This window comes from Panthera onca, chromosome B2, assembly GCF_046562875.1.
Source record: "Panthera onca isolate mPanOnc1 chromosome B2, mPanOnc1 haplotype 2, whole genome shotgun sequence".
Taxonomy (NCBI): domain Eukaryota; kingdom Metazoa; phylum Chordata; class Mammalia; order Carnivora; family Felidae; genus Panthera; species Panthera onca.
In genome coordinates this window covers 121,471,166-121,491,372 of record NC_138343.1, presented here as the reverse complement: position 1 = coordinate 121,491,372, position 20,207 = coordinate 121,471,166, and the positions used below count along the sequence as shown (strand labels likewise).

Here is a 20,207-nt window from a genome sequence, read left to right as displayed (position 1 = left end):
TCAGTAATACACTGTCTTGATTACTAGAAATTTATAATAAAACTGGAAGTCTTGGAAGTAGGTATTATTGGTCCTCCAACTTTGTCCTTTTTCAATGTCAGTTTAGTTATTCAAGGTCTTTTTTATGTGCACATGATTTTTAGAATAAGCTTCTTCTACAGTAGAGCCTACTGGATTCCAATCGGCATTGCCTTGAATCCAAAGACCAGTTTGGAGAGAATTGACAGGTTAACAATATTCAGTAATCTGACTCATTAACATATTTCTTCATTTATTTAGGTCTTTGTTAATTTCTCTCAGCACTGTTTTTTAGTTTTCAGGGTGTAAGTCCTACAGATGTTTGACCCATTTATTCCTGAGTATTTCGTATGTAAATGATATTTATAATTGTTTGTTGCTCATTTATAGAAATACTACTGACTGTCGGATGTTGAACTTGCATTATGCCATCTTACTAAAATGTCTTTTGGGTTTTAGTAGCTTTTTAGTATATTTTACTAGATTCTCTACATAGACAATCAAGCAAATAAAAACCAGTTTAATTCCTTCCTTTCCAAACCAGATGCCTTTTTTTTTTTTTTTTTTTTTTTTTGCCTTATTGCAAAGGCTAAACCTCCAGTATAATGTTACAAGGTTGAGAAATGATGAGAGTAGATAGCGTTATCTTCTTCATGATTTTATGAGTAATGAGTGGGAAAGCATTCAGTCTTTCACCATTAAATATGATATTATCATAGGTTTTTTTTTATAAATGTCCTTTATCAGGTAGATTCCTTCATTTCCTGGTTTGCTGAGAGTTTGTATCAGTAATGGATGTTGGATTTTTGTCAAATGCTCTTTCTGTGTCTATTCAGATAATCATGATTTTTCTTTATTAATGTGTTCATATGGTAGATTACATTGATTTTCAAATATTGAACTAACGATTCATTCTTAGGATAAACCCTATTTAGTCATGGTATGTTATCATTTTTATAAATTGGTGAACTTGATTTTCTAAAATTTAATTTAGAGTTTTTCGCATTTTATTCATGAAAAATATGGGTCTTTGGTTTTCTTGTAATGTTTTAGTCTGGTTTGGTATTAGGGTAAGCTGGCTTCATGGAATGAGTTAAGAAGAATTTCTAGTTCTTCTGTTCTCTGGAAGAGTCTGTAGATTTGGTATTTTTTCTTTTGTAATTTTCATTTCTTCATTGATACTCTCTGTGTAGTGACATAATTTCCTTTAGTTCTTTGAACATATTTACAATAATAGATTTCAAGTCTTTGTCTAGAAAGTTCAATGTATAGACTTCCTAAGGGACAGTTTCTGGTGATTATTTTTTTCCCTTTGTATGGACCATCCTTTCTTGGTTTTTTTGTATGTCTTTGTAATCTTTTGTTGAAAACTGGACATTTTAAAGACTATAATGTGACAACTCTTAAGAATTGGATTCTTCCCTTCCCTGGGGTTTGTTGTTGATGCTACTTATTATAGTTGTTATTTGTTAAATAACTTCTCTGAACAAATTTCTACAACTCTATAATTACAATGTTTGGCCACTGAAGTCTCTGCTTGGTTAGACTAGTGATCAGCTAATTGGACAAAGATTTTCTTGAACACCTGGAACCAGTAAGTCTCTCAGTCTTGCTAAGGGGTCTCTTGGGGTATTGAGCACACCTTCGATATTTAGCCAAGTAGTTGACAACTCTGTGTTAGTTTTCCTTCCTATTAGCACAGAGCATTAAGATCAGCCAGAAGTGAAGGTGTAAAGCCTTCTTAGGTCTCTGCTGTGCATGCTCACAACCCTACATGTGTGAGACCTTCTAGACTCTCCGAATAGTGTCAGGACTTGGGAAAACTCGTGTGGACATCTTACTTCCCCAACTTTTCCTTTTCACCTTTTTTTAGTTAGTCTGTTGTTTGGCTTCTATTATCCATCACTCAGGCAGCCATGAAGCTAACTGTAATTGTTTTAACAAGTGCCTCCCAGGGAAAAGGCCAGCTCTGAGATAAGTCAAGTACTGACAGCCTTATAAGTGGTATCTTCCAAGGAACCACCAGACAGATCAAGTAAAATAGTTCTTTAGAAATGAGGCTTTGAAAGAGCTCCATCCCTGTTCTGTTCCTTCCAGTAGCTGCCGGGCTGCTGGCTTTCGCCATAAATTGTAGGCTCTTCTTCAAGGCCACCACAGAGCTACAGTGGGGGATGGGACTAGGTCAAGTTAAAATGCCACAGAGCTCTCTGCTTTTACCAAGGTTCAACCATTTTTCTTGAATAAACATTCCCCAGTTGCCACAAGCTTTTGACTAATTTCTAGAAATCTGAAAATGCTGATTCTGACCATTTTTGCCAGTTTTCTCTTAGCTTATTTGGAGAAGAGAATATTCAGAAGTTCTTAGCTCCACCACTTTCATGGCCATCATTTTATTTCTTCTTCAAATGTTGGATAAATTTACAGGTAAAGCTGTCTGGCCCTGGAATGTTCTTTTTTGGAAGATTTTTAACTACAAATTCTATTTATTCAGTAGAATTAGAGCTCTCAAGGTTATCTGTTTCTTCTTATGTAAACCTTGATAGTTTGTTTCTTTCAAGGAATTTGTCCATTTCACTCAAGTGATTTAATTGGTTGATATAATGTGGTTCATAATATTCCCTCATCTTTTCAGTAGTAATAGGATCTGTAGTAATAGGATCAGTAGTAATAGGATCTGTAGTTGCAGCCCCCTAATCCCTGCTATTGGTAATTTATTTTTTTAAGGCAGCGAGCAATCTCAGCCTAAATATTTCTTTTTTTTCAATCAGCCTTGCTAATAATGGTTTATCAATTTTGATCTCAAAGAATCAAATTTTTGTTTCATTGATTTCTCCTTATTGTTTCTCTATTTTCTCCTTCATTGGTATCTACTCTGGTTTTTATTTGGCTTATTTGGGGGTTAATTTGTCCTTTTTCAAAATTTTTAAAGTGGAAACTGTGGACGATTTAATACCTTTCTTCTCTCCTAATATAAACATTTAGTGCCATAAATTTCCCACTAAGCACTGCTTGAATGGCATTCCACAAATTTTGATATATTGTGGTTTCATTTTCATTTCTTTCAAAAACACTTTTTTAATTTTTCTTCAGATTTATTCTTTGATCCTGGGTTACTTGGAAATGGGTCATTTCATTCCCAATATTTAGGGAGTTTCCCAGATATCATTCTGTTATTGATTTCTAATTCCATTGTGGTCAAAGAACATATTCTGAATGATCCAAATCTTTTTAAATTTATTGAGAATTATTTTGTGATTCTTAATATGGTCTCTCTTGGTAAAAGTTTTTAGTGCCCTTGAAAAGAATGTGTAGTCAATAGATGTAGAAGAAGCACTTGACAAAATACAGCGTCCTTTCTTAATAAAAACCCTCAAGAAAGTCCGGATAGAAGGAACATACCTTAACATCATAAAAGCCAAATATGTAAAACCCATGACTAATATCATCCTAAATGGGGAAAAACTGAGATCTTCCCCCTGAAATCAGGAACATGACAAGAATGCCCACTCTCACCACTGTTTTTGAATGTAGTGTTGGATGTCCTAGCTTCATCAATCAGACAGCAAAATGAAATAAAAGGCATCCAAATTAGCAAAGAAGAAGTCAAAATTTCACTTTTCACAGATGACATGATACTATACATGGAAAGCCTGAAAGACTCCACCAAAGATCTGCTAGAACTAACGCATGAATTCAGCAAAGTCACAGGATACAAAATCAGTGTACAGAAATCGGTTGCATTTCTGTACACCAGTAATGAAGCAGCAGAAAGAGAAATCAAGAAATTGATCCCATTTACAATTGCACCAAAAACCATAAAATACCTAGGAGTAAAACTAACCAAAGCTGTAAAAGATCTGTATGCTGAAAACTATAGAAAACTTACAAAGGAAATTGAAGACACAAAGAAATGGAAAAATATTCCATGCTCATGGATTGGAAGAACAAATACTGTTAAAATGTCAGTACTACCCAAAGCAATCTACACATTCAGTGAAATCTGTACCAAAATTGCACCAGCATTCTTCTCAAAGCCAGAACAAACAATCCTAAAATTTATATGGAACCATAAAAGACCCTGAATAGCCAAAGTAATGTTGAAAAAGAAAGCCAAAGCAGGAGGCATCAGAATCCCAGACTTTAGCCTCTACTCCAAAGTTGTAATCATCAAGACAGTATGGTATGGGCACAAAAACAGACACATAGACCAATGGAATAGAATAGAGAACCCAGAATTGGACCCACAAATGTTATGGCCATCTAATCTTTGTCAAAGCAGGCAAGAGTATCCAATGGAAAAAAGACAGTCTCTTTAGCAAATGATGCTGGGAGAACTGGACAGCAACATGCAGAAGAATGAAACTGGACCACTTTCTTACACCATACACGAAAATAAACTCAAAATGGATGAAAGACCTAAATGTGAGACAGGAAACCATCAAAACCTAGAGGAGAATACAGGCAACAACCTCTTTTACCTCTGCCACAGCAATTTCTTGCTTGACACGTCTCCGAAGGCAAGGGAAATAAAAGCAAAAATGAACTATTGGGACCTCATCAAGATAAAAAGCTTCTGCATGGTGAGGAAACAATCAACAAAACTGAAAGGCAACCGATGGAATGGGAAAAGATATTTGCAAATGAGATATCAGATAAAGGGTTAGTATCCAAAGTCTATATAGAACTTACGAAACTCGACACCTAGAAAACAAATAATCCAGTGAAGAAATGGGCAGAAGACATGAATAGACACTTTTCCAAAGAAGACATCCAGATGGCCAACAGACACATGGGAAGATGCTCAACATCACTCATCATCAGGGAAATACAAGTCAAAACCACGTTAAGATACCACCTCACACCAGTCAGAGTGACTAAAATTAACTCAGGAAACAACAGAAGCTAGTGAGGATGTGGAGAAATGGGAACCCTCTTGCACTGTTGGTGGGAATGCAAACTGGTGCAGCCACTCTGGAAAACAGTGTGGAGGTTCCTCAAAAAATTAAAAATAGAACTACCCTATGACCCAGCAACAGCACTACTGGCATTTATCCAAAAGATACAGAGTGCTGATTCATAGGGGTACATGTACTCCAATGTTTATAGCAACGCTTTCAACAATAGCCAAATTATGGAAAGAGCCTAAATGTCCATCAACTGATGAATGGTTAAAGGACATGTGGTTTATATATACAATGGAATACTACTTGGCAATGAAAAAGAATGAAATCTGCCATTTGCAGCAATGTGGATGGAACTGGAGGGTATTTATGCTAAGTGAAATAAAACAGAGAAAGACGGATATCATGTTTTCACTCATGGAACTTGAGAAACTTAACAGAAACCCATGGGGGAAGGGAAGGGGAAAAAAACAGTTACAGAGAGGGAGGGAGGCAAACCATAAGTGATTCTTAAATACAGAGAACAAACTAAGGGCTGATGGGGCGGGGGTGGGTGAGGGAGAGGGGAAAATGGGTGCTGGGCATTGAGGAGGGCACTTGTTGGGATGAGCACTGGGTGTTGTATAAAAGCGATGAGTCACCCCCAAAACCAAGAGCACACTGTATACATTGTATGTTAGCCAACTTGACAATAAATTATACTAAAAAAAAGAAAAGAAAAAAAGAAAAGACTGAGTATCATGCACTTGTCTACCTGAAGTGTTCTTTTATAAATAAATTCGATCACATGGGCTAATAAGTGTTGTTTATGTCTGGGATAGCCTTACTGATTTTCTATCTATTCTATTAATTATTGAGAGTTGGGTATTGGAAGTCTTCAACTAATATTGTGGGCTTGTTTTTTAATTCTTGTAGCTCTGTTAGGTTTTGTGTCATGTATTTTGAAGCTCTGTATTAGGTGCCCATATGTTTAGGATTGTTACATTTTTTTGGAGGTAAGTGACTTTATTTCTGGTCCTATTCTTTGTTCTGAAATCTACTTTAATTAATATTAGAAAAGTCACTCCAGCCTTCTGTTAATAAGTGTTGGAATGATATATGTGTTTTTATACTTTAAATATAAAAATGCAAATAGGTTGAAAATTAAAGTATGCTTCTTATAGGCAGCATACAGCTGAATTCATGCTCTTTTTACCCAATATGACCATTTCTGCCTATTAATTAGGATAATTAAGCAAACATTTATATTTAATACGATTATTAACATGGAGAAGTTTTAGTCTATTATACTGTTTTTTGTTTTCTATTTCTCTCAATTCTCTCATTTTTCAACTTTTTCAGCTTTCTTTTAAATTATGTTTTATCTATTTTATCTTTCTTTGTTAGCTTATTACCCATAATGCTGTGCTTTCCTCTTTTAGTGATTTTTTTTTTTTAGGGTTTAGCGCTTTAAAATGGTGTTTTTCCATTTCTTCCTTCCTGACCTTCATGCTTCTGTAGTCACACACTTTATTTATATTAGTTATAACCCCTTCATTATGTTATTAATTTTGTGAACTGTCATCTTTGGAAGAGATTGAATAAGAAAACCTTAATATTTGCCTATTTTGTTTTCATTTTTCAGTATTTTTTAATTTCTTTGTGTAGATCCGTATTTTCACCTGGTACCGTTTTCCTTTACACCCAGAGATCTCCCTTCAACATCTCTTGTAATGTTGGTTAGCTAAAAATGAGTGCCTTTACTTTTCACATGTCTGAAAAGGACTAGTTCATCTTTTATTTTGAAAGCTGTTTTTATTTGGCATACAATTCTGTGTTGAAAGATCGGCACTTTTTTTCTGGTACTTTAAAAATACTGCTCCATTGGAGCCAAACCATAAGCGACTCTTAAAAACTGAGAATAAACTGAGGGTTGATGGTGGGTGGGATGGAGGGGAAAGTGGGTGATGGGCATTAAGGAGGGCACCTGTTGGGATGAGCACTGGGTGTTGTATGGAAAACAATTTGACAATAAATTTCATATCAAAAGAAAAAAAATTCAGCTCCATTGCCTTCTCACCTGGCAGTTTTTTCCAATAGGAAATAGACTCATGCTTCTCTGTGTTCCTCCGTACAGAGCATGGTTTCCCCTATGTTGGCTACTTGTGAGATTTCTCTCTATCACTGGTTTTGAGCAATTTGATTATGATGTGCCTTGTAATTTTCTTTACGTTTCTTGTGCTGGAGGTTAGTTGGATCTTTTAGGTTTATGTTTTCATCAAATTTGGAACATCTGGGCCATTTTTTCTTCTTAGTTTTGTTTTTGTTGTTTCCTGCCTCCATCTGTTTCTCTCATCTTTGAGGATTCCAATTACACATACATTAGGCCCACATGGGCCACATGTCCCATGCTCCCTGATGCCTTTTTTTTTAGTTGTATTTTTTTTTCAATGTGTTTCACCTTTTCTATTGCTGTGGCTTCTATTTAATTTCTATCAATAGTTTCTGTTGCTGTGTCTTCAAGTTATCTGATCTTTTCTCTGCCGTGTCTCATCTGACTTTAATCCCTTCCAGTATATTTCTCACCTCAGGCCTTTTAGTTTTCATCTCTAGAAATTCACAGTGGGTCTTACAGATATCATCCTTGGGTCTACTTAACCTTTTGAGCAAGTGGAATATAGTTATAATAACTGTTTTGATGTTTTTTCTAACATTGTTGTAATGAGAATTCTAACATCTGAGTCTGTTCTAAGTTTCAGTTTTTTGATCATCATCATGGGTTGTATTTTTCTATTTCTTTGCCCACCCCCTAATACACTTGTATTGGATGCCACACATTGAAATCTTTACCTTTTGGTTACTAGATATTTCTGTATTTCTATAAATATTCTTAAGCTCTGTTCTAGAATATAGTTAAGCTACTTCAGAACAGTTTGATCTTCTCGGGTCTTGCTTTTAAGGCTCTGGGGACCAGAGCCATTCATTATTCCTCAGTATGGACACAAATCCCTCTGGGTACTCTGTGCCGCCCCTTCTGAGTTGTGAGGTCTTCCAGCCTGGATGGTAGGCACAGGCACTGTTCTGGCCTCAGGAAATGTCCTCAGATGCATGAGTTCACCAGCTCTTCTGGATACTTGAAGGGAACCCTTTGCAGATGTTCACATTCTCTCACTGTGAAGCTTTCTCCTCTCTGACACTCTGTGAACTCTAGCCATCTCCGTCTCCTCAGGCCCTCAGCTGTCAGGGAATCCACCAGGACTCATGCAGGCCTCATCTCCCTGTGCCATAGCCTGGAAACTCAAGGCGGTGAGCTGGGTGACCATAGGGCTCATCTCATTTGTTCTCTGTCTCTTGGGTACCAGTGTCCTTTGTTGCCAGTGATTCATTGTCTTGAAAACTATTGTTTCATATATTTTATCCAGTTTATTGTGGGGTTTTTTGGTGGTGGTGGTTTTAGGCAAGCAGTATATCCAGTCCCTGCCTCCCCATCTTGGCTGCAAACAAAAGTCCAGATGTTGTATCCATTTTCAAGGTAATTTTCTGTTAGATTGTATATAGATTATGAGAGAAAAAGTGAAGAGGATCACACAGTCTGATTTTCCTACAGTGGTCAGTAAAAGCCAAAGATATAAAATAGTATGTAAGTCCTAAAGACCATATTGAGGCAGGGTGGAAAAAAAAGAGAAGGACCTAGAAATCAGGACATCGGGAGCTAAAGTGTGAAAGTGCCTGGGGTACCCTGAGGCCAGGAGATACTCTGTGGCCAGAGCAGAGGTCAAAAACTAGGGCCTGCCAGCAAGATGCAGTCCTAGTATCTTTGGTTGGATCCACTGTGTGTGTGTATGTATGTGTGTGTAATTTTCAGTGGCTAAATGCAAAAAAAAAAAAAAAATTTCACATAAATGCAGATTTTGTACTTCTCTTGAAATTAATCTGATGTTCTGGACCACAGTTCCATGAGCTGAGCTGAGGAAGCAGATTGCCTCTCCTGTGTGGGTCATCCACTCTCCAGTTCACTGTATTACCCCTAGCTTGCTTCTCTCATTCACCGCATTACCCACCATAGCCTCCACAGACACCTGAGTTCCTACTTTAATGCCCGAGAATAGGTTCCCTGGAGAGAGATTGCAAAAATTATCAGTGCTTACAGACTGGGTCGCTTAAGCAACAAATTTTTTTTCACAGTACGAGAGGCTGGAAGTTCAAAATCAAGGTTGCAGCGGGGTCAGTTTTTGGTGAAACCTCTCTTCCCAGCTTGTAGGTGGCCACCTTCTTGCTGTGTCCTTACATGGCCTTTCCTCTATGTATGTGTTGGAAAGAGCTCTGTGGTGTCTCTTCCTCTTCTAATAAGAACTACCAATTCTGGTCTGTAGATTAGAGTCTCACCCTTATGACCTCATTTAATCTTAATTAACCTCCTTAAAGATCCTTGCTTCCATTTTGGAATTAGGACTTCAGCCTGTGATTTTTTTTTAATTTTTCTAATGTTTATTTATATTTGAGACAGAGCGTGAGCAGGGGAGGGGCAGAGAGAAAGGAAGACAGAATCTGAAGCAGGCTTCAGGCTCTGAACTGTCAGCACAGAGTCCGACATGGGGCTCAAACTCACAAACTGTGAGATCATGACCTGAGCCAGAGTTGGACATTTAACCGACTAAGCTACCCGGGCACCCCTTCAGCCTGTGATTTTGAGAGAAGATGGTTTAGTTTGTAGTAATCTGTATTCAATCCTATTTATTTACTTGATTTTGAAATTCTTGCATCTGGATCAAACTCTTCCACCATTCCCAGACATGGTAGAAAGGAGATACTGTCTTCCACTCTTTAAATTTCCCTTTTTTCATTGTTTTTGTATTTTCTTTTCTCCTAACACTATTTACTCTGCACTCATTCACAAAGTATTTGTTTTATATTTTACTCTTACTGTTGAACCATTTGAAAAGCTGCATTCCACATCCCACAGATCAGAATATCACAGTGTTGGTTTTTTTGCTTGTTTGTTTGTTTGTTTGTTTGTTTTTAGTGTAGTTGACACGCAGTGCTTCATTAGTTCCAGGTGTACAACTTAGTGATTCAGGAAGTCTTTTCATTATACTGTGCTTACCACAAGGTAGCTCCCATCTCTCGCCACACAACACTATTATAGTCTCATTGACTGTATTCCCTGTGCTGTACCCTTTATTCTCCCGACTCTTCATTCCGTAACTGGAAACCTGAATCTCCCACTCCCCTTCACCATTTTGCCCATCCCCCACTCCCATCCACTCTGTCAACCATCAGTTCTCTGTATTTGTAGGTCTGATTCAGCTGTTTGTTTGTTTATTCACTTGTTTTTTTATATTCCACATGTAAGTGAAATCATCTGTCTTTGTCTGACTTATTTTAATTAGCATAATACCCTCTAGGTCCATCCATGTTGTCACAAATAAAAATACCATGTTCTTTTTTATTGCTGAATAATGTCCCATTGGGTAGATACACCACATCCTCTTTATCCATTCATCTGTCAGTGGACACTTGGGTGGCTTCAATATCTTGGCTATTGTAAATAATGTAAATAAGAGGTATATATCTCTTCAAATTAATGTTTTCGCTTTCTTTGGGTAAATACCCAGTAGTGGAATTCTTGGATCATATCACAGCTTTCTTATGCAAAAATTTCCTTCACCCCTTTCTTTGTCATTAAGGAATCTCATGTTATTTTTACACATACACACATGTTTTTTCCATCTAGTTTGATAAGAAAATATTCTGGCTTTTCCTGGGCATCTAATATTTTTCTAAGAGAAGTTAAATTTATTTTATTCTGTCCCTTCATCATAATAGAGAAGGAACCCTACCAGCTAAAGATTCATGTCTCTACATTATTTTGAGCATCTCCCTAATGTTTTTCTCTCAGATCCATCCATTGATCTCCCCTTTCTGTTCCCACTGCTCCTGCCCTAAATCAGAGCCTCATGTGGGCTATGGCAGCAGTCTTCTTATGGGCTCCTGTTTCTCATCTTTCCCTCCCGTAGTTCTGAAGTGGGCAAAGCGCAGAGCCGTGAGGACCAAGGACACACAATGGATATGCAGGGGAAGAAGAATGAGCAAACCAGTCAAAAGGTCACCCTAATAGAGGTAAGAGGAAAGCCAGGAGAAAGTTGTAGCATAGAGTCAGCAGGGAAAGATTTAGGGAAGGCCTGGTCCGCCATCACAAATGCCAAATAAGTCATGGAGATGAAAAGTACAGGATAGGAAATAGAGTCCATAATATTGTGATACCATTTTTGGTAACAGGTGGCAACTACACTTATGATCATTGAATAACGGACAGCATTGTTGAATCAATGTGTTGTACACCTGAAACTAATATAATATTTTATGTTAATTATACTGCTATTAAAAATAAATAAACGATGACGAATGCCAAAGGGAGGAGAAGTAAAATAAGGACTTAAAAGTGCCCTTTCAGGATTTCCTGTCAAGAGGCCATTTATGACCTTCAAGAAGATAGTTTTGATGAGAGTCCTTGAATCAGACCGTCTCCAGTGCAGAGGGAAAAAATAATCAGAAGAGACTGCTTTTCCCAGAAGCTGTACTTCGAAGGAAAGAAAAGGCTGGGCAATAACCAGTAGAAAACACGGGATTTAGAGATCTTTGTAGAGAGGGGAATGAGAAGAGTTACAAACTGAAAGGAAAGAGCCCCAGGGGAGGAGCCATTCAAGATAAAGGACAGGTGAATAATCCCTGGAGACCAGAGGAAATACACAGATTAGAATTTGAAACAAGGCAGGGTCACTTTTGTACTGAGATAGGCCAGTGAGACAAGTGTGTTTGAGTGATGGTGTTTTCTTGTGGGGGATGGAATGTAGGAAGGTCAGGAAGACCTTTCTGAAGAAGAGGCCTCTGTTTTCTCAGTTAGGCAGTGGTGACATTTGTCGCTAAGCGTGAAATGTGTCCACTTTTGTGAAGTTGTCACTTAAAGGAAACCAGATTCAGAATTTTCATAAGTATTTTTAGATTTTAATTATAAAAAACTTAAATCTCCTTATACCAAAAGCATATAGATGAGTAGTTATACAATCATGGGTTAAGAAGTGACTTTTTATCCTTGATAACAGAATCAGAAAACATTTTAAAACAAATTTTAATAATAAGAACTTCAAAATGATTTAAAGCAAAATCTAGAAACATATAATAACCCAGGATGAGGAAGAACTTCACGAGATATGTGACAGATAAAGAATTAATACCCTTAACATATTTTTTAAAAACTCTTAAAAATCAACAAAGAAAAGAAAAATTGGCAAAGGGCCTTCAGAGGACATTCTTAAAGAAAATGAATATATGAAAAGTGTCTCCCTTCCAGTGATCAAATAACAAAAATTAGTAACTGATACAGTATTTTTCCCCTCACAAAATGGCAACAAGTTTCAAACTTATAAAACCGATGGGGGCACTGAGTTTCCTCATACACTGCTGGTAATTGTATAAGATTCATCCATTCCCTGTGGGGGATAGCTTGGTGATACTTCTTTTTTTTTTTTAACTTGTCAAACTGTTCATGTCCTTTGATTTGACAGTTTTAGTTTTAGGAATCTATTATAGGAAAATAGTCAAGTATACATGGGCAGAATCAGTTAAAAGGCTGTTCCTTCAAGCAGTGTTTTAAAAATAGGAAGAAAGTGGGGCGCCTGGGTGGCGCAGTCGGTTAAGCGTCCGATTTCAGCCAGGTCACGATCTCGCGGTCCGTGAGTTCGAGCCCCGCGTCAGGCTCTGGGCTGATGGCTCAGAGCCTGGAGCCTGTTTCCGATTCTGTGTCTCCCTCTCTCTCTGCCCCTCCCCCGTTCATGCTCTGTCTCTCTCTGTCCCAAAAATAAATAAAAAACGTTGAAAAAAAAATTAAAAAAAAAAAATAGGAAGAAAGAATTAAATTTCTATGAATATAGAGTTGATTAAATTATAAAACATTTCTATAAGGGAATACCATGTGATACTATTTGTTACATTATTGAAGTATTTTCATAGACATGGAAAGATGTTTGAGTAGAAGAAAGACGGTTATGAAGTCGTTTGTATACAACATACTCAGTTGACTCTTGAACAACGCAGGGGTTAGGAGCACCAGTCCCTGCTTTATGCAGTCAAAATCCATGTATAACTTTGGTTCCCCCAAACAATAACAGCCTACTGTTGACCAGAATACTGATAACATAAATAGTCACTTAACACATATTTTGTATGTTACATGTATCACATAGTGTTCTCTTACAATATAGTAAGCTGGAGAAACAAAAACGTTACTAAGAAAATCATACAGAAGAGAAAATACATTTATATTACTGTACTAATCAATATCGTAAGTTCACATCGTGTTTACAAGATGAATCATCTGTCTGTACTTACATCATTATTGTCTTATATGATATAAAACACTGTAGGTGTAATATGTATTACTAATACTGACATCAAAAATGAAAAGGTAATGTAAAAATCCATATTTATTTAAACATATAACATTCATGCATTGATAACAGATGCAGCAATATGATTACTTTATGGTAGCCTAGTGTAATCATTGTAATTGCTTCACAGTCACCTGGCCTATACAGTAATGAATGAGTTGTTATGGCCTATAGTACTGTAGTTCTCTTCCTTATACCAGTTGGAAACACTGTTACATTTTTTTAAAAACAACTCGTGTGATGAAAGGCTGATACGCAGTTTCTCTGATTAGGAGAGAGAGAGAGAGAAGCATGCTGTACTGTAATATAATTGTTTGAAAACAGAGTTTTAAACAGGAATAAAACTAACACATTATTAATTTTGTTACATAGCACTGCCTATATAGTCTGTCCACTTCCATACAAGTGTTGCACATAATGTTCTACACAGTGAATACTTAAGCGATGATGATGATGATGATGATGACGACGACGACGAGGACAGTTAATTAGATTTTCACGCAGGGTTAGTTGGTTAAGCGTCTGACTTCGGCTTAGGTCATGATCTCGCAGTTTGTGAGTTCGAGCCCTGCTTCGGGCTCTGTGCTGACAACTCGGGATGAAGAACACTTGAGTTCGGAACCATATTACCTGGCTTCATGTCCCATTTGGCTACTTTTGCTGTACATGACTTTAGGCAAGCTTCTTTTGCTCTTTGTTCTTCAGTTTTCTCATCTGTAAGTAGGGACAATACCTACGTCAAGGATTATTATGAGGAATAAATGAGTTAAGATGCATTGCACCCCACTTAGCCTGGTTCACTTCTCTTAAAGATGTTATCTGCACGGCCTGCTTCACTGTGTCTCTGGAGGGTTCCCTCTCCAGAGGGTCCTCTGGCTTCTCTGTTTACTTCTCATTGTGCCATCTCCACCTGATGAATGTCACTTGTCCTACATCCTCTGCACGTGCAGGATGCAGCCCACTCACTTCCAGCTGCTCTTCTCTCCCTTCCCTTTTCTGTTTTTCTTCTTTGTTTTTGTTACCACTTTTATAAACTCCTCCTCTGACTCTGTTTTGCCTCGTTATTCTTCTAAGATGCTTTTACCTTCCTCATGGCCCCTTGCAGATGTTTATAGGGTTTCTCAGGCCCTGGTGCCCAGCATCCATTTGAGCCTTTACTACTTTCTTTTCCATTTTTGTTGGGCCCTGGGCCCTAATTTGGGACAAGTTTTGTGTGCTTCCCATGTATACACACAGGGACAGAATGAATGACACCCTTTTCTGGCCCCAAGTGAGATTGTACCTTGGCACACCACCTCTGTACCCTTTTACACTCTACTTCAGTTGCTTTCGTGAGCCTCACTTGGAACATTTTTGGACTTGTACATTTAATGCCACCTTATCTGTGCTAGCTCTGCTGAACAGATTTGAAGTCCGGAAACGGACTGACAAAGGATTTTCTTTCCCCTCGTGTGTAAATGTCTTTCATCAAAAAAAGATAGCAAAAAAGATAGTTTATTTATTTAAGATTGAGCCTGCCCCTAAAAGCACAGATGTTGCCTAAGCCTCCTGTGCTACCAGGGAAGGGGCTTAGGAAATGGTTACCGTGCCCTTTCGTGCCACAATGACCTAGCCTCTACTTTTCCCAGGAGCGCTTGGTAGAATTGATCGCCACCTTAGCCACATTGCCATCACTCTCAGGCGGCATCTGCCTTCTGAGAGCAATCAAGCATGAAGCGCTTTCTGCTCAGAGGAAGGACAGCAACATGTTTATCTACTTTCAAATACTCACCACTGGCACATGAATAATTGCAGTAAAGGGTGTCCGGTTCAACACGACTAGCTTATCTCCCCCTAGTTTTTGTGTCCTTCCTGCATGTTCTCTAAGAAGGTCCTTGTTTCATCCACGTATTGGTTCTTGATTTTCATTAGTGACATAATTTGATTTATTTCAAAGCTGCATCTAAATGCATAATTAACCATCACTACCTTTGTTAAAAATGACCCACACCATTTTTTGGTTTTATGCGAAATAATGTAATAGTTAACCCACTTTGTGAAAATAGACCTAATCATTGACTAAATGAAAGAATGCTATTTAATAAGATGGTCTATATCCTTCCCATTTACTAACCTTGGAGCATCATCCATGACATTTTTTCCTCCAATGAATGAAGAGCTTTCCGAATTCTGATTGCCTGCTCTTAATTTCTGGAAGTTACTCCAGGTTTGGAGTGCTTAGGGTCTGTATTTGAGAAGTGTGCTTCTTTTTCACTTGTCAGTGCTGGAGCAGGCCTTACACAACCACTAACGGTGCCAAAAGTGTTAGCAGTGTGTTCGAGAAGCACATTAGGAGATAGGGGATTAGTACTTTGGTCTTTCTTGGGTGTGTGTGTGTGTGTGTGTGTGTGTGTGTGTGTGTGTGTGTTACGCAATGTGCTTATTACCCACGTTGTTGCCAGGGCACACCGAGATTTGGTTGTGGCCAAAAGACATTGTCTAAGTTCATTTAGTACATTTTGTGTACTTTTCTCCTAGTAAAGAGTTGAAGAATGAAGAGACAACCAAATACACAGAAATGAAATGACAAATTAAACCAAACGGAATTTCTCTTCAGAGTGAAGAACTTCCAGATACTAAGGAAGAAAGTAAGGCCCCACTACTCCTTGTCCTTATGAAAGAATCTAGAAAAATCAGAAGCGAGTTATGAGTAGAAAAATAAATGGGGCCTTTTGACCTTAATTATTTTAAATCACTGTGACTGTTGTTGATCCGAGTATTGGTCCTTATGTGTGTTAGTTATTGCATCAGAATTACATTACCACCGTTGGAAAACCAATAAAGAAAAAAACATAATTGCCACTCAGCCGAGATGAAGGAAAAGTGTTTGCACTGTCAGGATGTCCATCAAGCAGTCATTTAATATTCTTACATCTGTATTGTGATTGTATGTGTGATGTTATGTTCAGATTATGAAATATATGCTTTTGAAATTTAACTTTATTTAAGAGGGAAGCAGCTTCAGAATGTGTATTCAAAATGGTCCCAGTAAGAAAGACATTAAAAGGGAACAAATTTGTTAGTTTTGAATGACTCATACATGTAACTTGATACATACAAACTAAAAATGGCTTTTGGCAGCAGTGTTTCAAATTACTTTTTAAAAAGAGCATTTCATATTTAAGCATATAAGTAATTTGTAGACTTAACGTTGTTTAATATTTATTTTAGTCTTAACATTTATTCTTAAATTATTACATTGCATTATTTATTTCTTGAGTTCCAGAACAATGGTATCATCACCATGTGACTATATATATATATATATATATATATATATATATATATATATATATATATTGTGTGTGTGTGTGTGTGTGACTATATAAAGTGTGATGTTATAATAGAAAAGTTCATTTCTTTGGGTTTTTTTCTTGACTCTTCTCCTTTCTCAACTATGTGATTATAAGTCTGTCAGTAAATATGTAATCCCACACAGGTCAAAACTAATAAAACCCAGAAAACTTATTTACCAAATTAGACAATTGATTCCATTAAAGTAAGAAGTGAGAAAAACAGTGTTGAGCATTGAGGTGTAAATTTTGCCCAGATGTATACCCAATATAAAATATCTTCTAGTAAAAATGTATGTGGCTCTTATCCCTGCACATGTTGTTGAGGCATGAAAATTGGTAAACATTCCCCTGCTGTGTAGAACTTACAAGGGGGGAGCATTTTTGAAGGTGGTGAGTGACATCAAGGCCAGCCAAAGCCCTCAGCGATCAGCACAGAAGTCTGTTCGGGTGGCACAGAGCCCCCAGTGTCCTGAGTGCACACATCTGTGCCTTCACGTACAGCCCGGCCCAAGCAGCTTGAGTCACCCTTGTAGAAGCTTGTTCTTTCTGACTTGTGAATGCACTTGATAATTAAAAAATAAAAATATGCATCTCTGCAGTTTCAGCGCATTGTTTTGAGATGCGTACTGATTCTCTGATTTCAGTTTTAATCACAAAGAATTTCAACAAGTTGCAGAAAGATTTTAAATCAAGACAAATGAAATATGTCAAGGGAGCTAAACATCTGCTGAGATCTCAATGTTCATATGAAAAATAAAGGGTTATTTTTATATCGCAACTACTGAAGACAAAAATAACAATTGAGGCAAAACCAGGAAAAGTTGGTTTTACTCAAAGCCCAGTCCTTCTCTCTTTTGTGCTGTTGACAAATGAGACTCCAGTTATGTCCACAAATAGATTAATAAAACATCTTTACCATTCTCTCAAACATGAGATGGGGTGGGGGCGATCATAAAAGTGCCCTCCAAATAGAAGTCCAAATTATAGTCAAGTAAAGGAATCGGACACAAGAATCTATTTGAAGATTCTAATACTGCACATTTTCTTAGTAACAAATGAGTTTTCTTTGTTTATCTTCATTCTGAAATCATTGAATTGTGTCCCATTTTATGAAGTCTCTTTTCTCCAAACAAGTAACATTTTGACACTATCTTTCTCTAGATCTAAATAATACTTTTAAGCCGTTCTTACAAATTTATTTCCCAATTGATTCTACTCTATCTTGAACATTAAACTTTCTTCAATATCAAAACTATTGAGTGGATAAGATTTGCAAAGCTAGTACAACAGTCAAGTTTTTAAAGGTTTAAGACATGAAATATTTTACACCATGATGCAAATAAATGTTTAAAATGCACATTTTAAATGAAATCAGTGTTTTTAAGTGACTAATACTTGGTACTTTTAAAACCTTATGTAAGGCTTCTTTCCAGAAAAGCAAATACTTGACCTTAATTTTAGTTTTAAGTTACAGGGAAGTCTTATTGCAAAAAGACGTTTTCACTTTAGGAAGCTCAACAAGAGTATATCTGGGAAATAATTTACCATGTCATAGCTTTATATGACATGTCACTTTAATTGTATATTTAACTCACAAATATTTTTGAGAGTTAGAGTTCTAGGACCTTTGAATTCAAGACCTTCAACTTTTTTTTTACGTATTTTATTTTTAAGCAATCTCTGCATCCAACATGGGGCTCCAACTTACAACTCCAAGATCAAGAGTCACGTGCTCTACCGACTGAGCCAGCCAGGTGCCCCAAGACTTTACACTTTTACATGTATTTAAATGATTTCCATCGAAGAGCCGTATCTGTTAAGTAAATTATGAGAACATTTTTCAACAGTCCGACTTTTTTAAGCTATGTATTTGTTGATTTCTGCTTCATTGAACTCATGAACAGAAAATATTCCCCAAATCTTCACCTTATGTATATGATCTCATTTACTCTTCATATCAAACCAATGAGGTAGGTAGACTATTACCTGCCCTACAAATAAGGAAACCAAGATTTTGAAGGTTAAGTAATTTGTCCAAGTGCACGTGACCAGTGACGTCAGCACTAGTTGTAAATGGAGATTGTCAGACTCCACTGGGAGGTCTCGGAAGGGCTGGATCTCAGTTGCTGTATAGAGTAAATGCCAGTAAATGCTTATTGTTGGAGACTCCAGCACAAGCTAGAAGAAAGAAGCAGTTTGGATGTACCCACAACCACACTCAGACTAGAAGCATCTAATATGTCTTTAATGCAACAGACACCCAAAAAAATAAAATAAAATATGTCTGAGTTAACAAAAAATTTTTAGCTGATAACTTTGTTTATCCCATAATTATTTTGATAAATCTTTACTCCATACTACAGTTCTTATATTTTCTTAAGAAAGATTCTGTGGAATCAAACTAATACATGTACAGTAAGATATTATTCAAGAAACAGAAAGGCTCCATTCCAGTCATATAAAAGATAATAAAAACATCAAGAGTCATGTCAATCAAAAGGCTCTGTTGACTGGAGAACTCAATCTATGGATGGACCCAATTATCTGCAGGAGAATTGATGTCAGCATCATTTAGGGTTAACAATGGACCAACTAGGCAGAAGCAGACAGCTACTCTCTGTAGAGACCCAGAAAGCAAACTTCATAATGAGGCGCTTCATTCATCATACCCTTCTGCTCCAATTATTAAAGTGAATAGGAAATACTTTAAGTTAAGGCGGGAACTGGATAGCATAAAAACATTTGTTTTGTAAACACAAAGAATGCTTTTTTTCTAATGATCTTCTTCAAATCTACATCAAGCATATGTTCTCAGCACACTGTTTTCTAAAGTTGCTCTCTGACACCTGAAACTCATTCTGATTATGGACGAATTATTTGTGTTATCTCAACGAGGGAGGCTAAGACTGCTAAGAATCTACAATTTTAATTCCTGTTTTCAATCTAAAAAGTGGAGGGAGGGTCATAAGTGCATATATAACCACAATACACGTCCCACCTCTGTCACCGATGTCAAAATGGCCCAAATATGTATACTGCAGTGTCATTTCTACAAGTATTGAGTGAACAATCTAATTTAACTACTTCCAGTTCAGTTTTCCTTCATTCATCATTTGATCCTTGTCAAGAATTGTGAAAGAATATGGTGGAAGAAAATGTAGGAATGGTTTGCTTGTACAGTGTTTATATAAGTAAACTTCTGTATTGTCAATCATTTAAAATCGCTTGGAATAGAATGGAAATGATTTGCTCAATTGAAGATAAGGAAGAGATAAAGTACAAAAGGAGGAAAGAGCAAGAAGGTGAGGAAAATAACTGCTGCCAGAGCAAAAACTAACTGAAGCTTGAGAAAAGCAGTCATGAGACAAAAGGAAGGTTCCCTGGAGAAAAGTGTGGTAGCTTCAGTTCAGTTTTTAAAGTGTTTTCAACTGACAATCAGTAGTTAACTTTTTTTTTTCTATTAAATTTGCTCACAGGGCCATTTTATATAAATGCCCCATGTAATTTTTTCTGAGCTGCAGTTCTTC

At 37.0% G+C, this 20,207-nt stretch overlaps 1 protein-coding gene across 10 annotated transcripts in view; it reads left to right on the top strand.

Moving 5' to 3' along the window:
• AHI1 (Abelson helper integration site 1) overlaps window positions 1-20,207 on the top strand; it is a 223,593-nt gene that overhangs the window by 189,692 nt on the left and 13,694 nt on the right. For 5 of the 10 annotated variants that reach the window (XM_078447348.2, XM_078447345.2, XM_078447343.2 and 2 more), the window contains one exon: window positions 10,916-11,018. In XM_078447348.2, the coding sequence (XP_078303474.2) occupies window positions 10,916-11,018 (103 nt within the window). Of the gene's footprint in view, window positions 1-10,915; window positions 11,019-15,862; window positions 16,077-20,207 lie in introns of those variants that run through there. The other 5 variants (XM_078447346.2, XM_078447347.2, XR_013555779.2 and 2 more) reach the window with 5 other exon arrangements.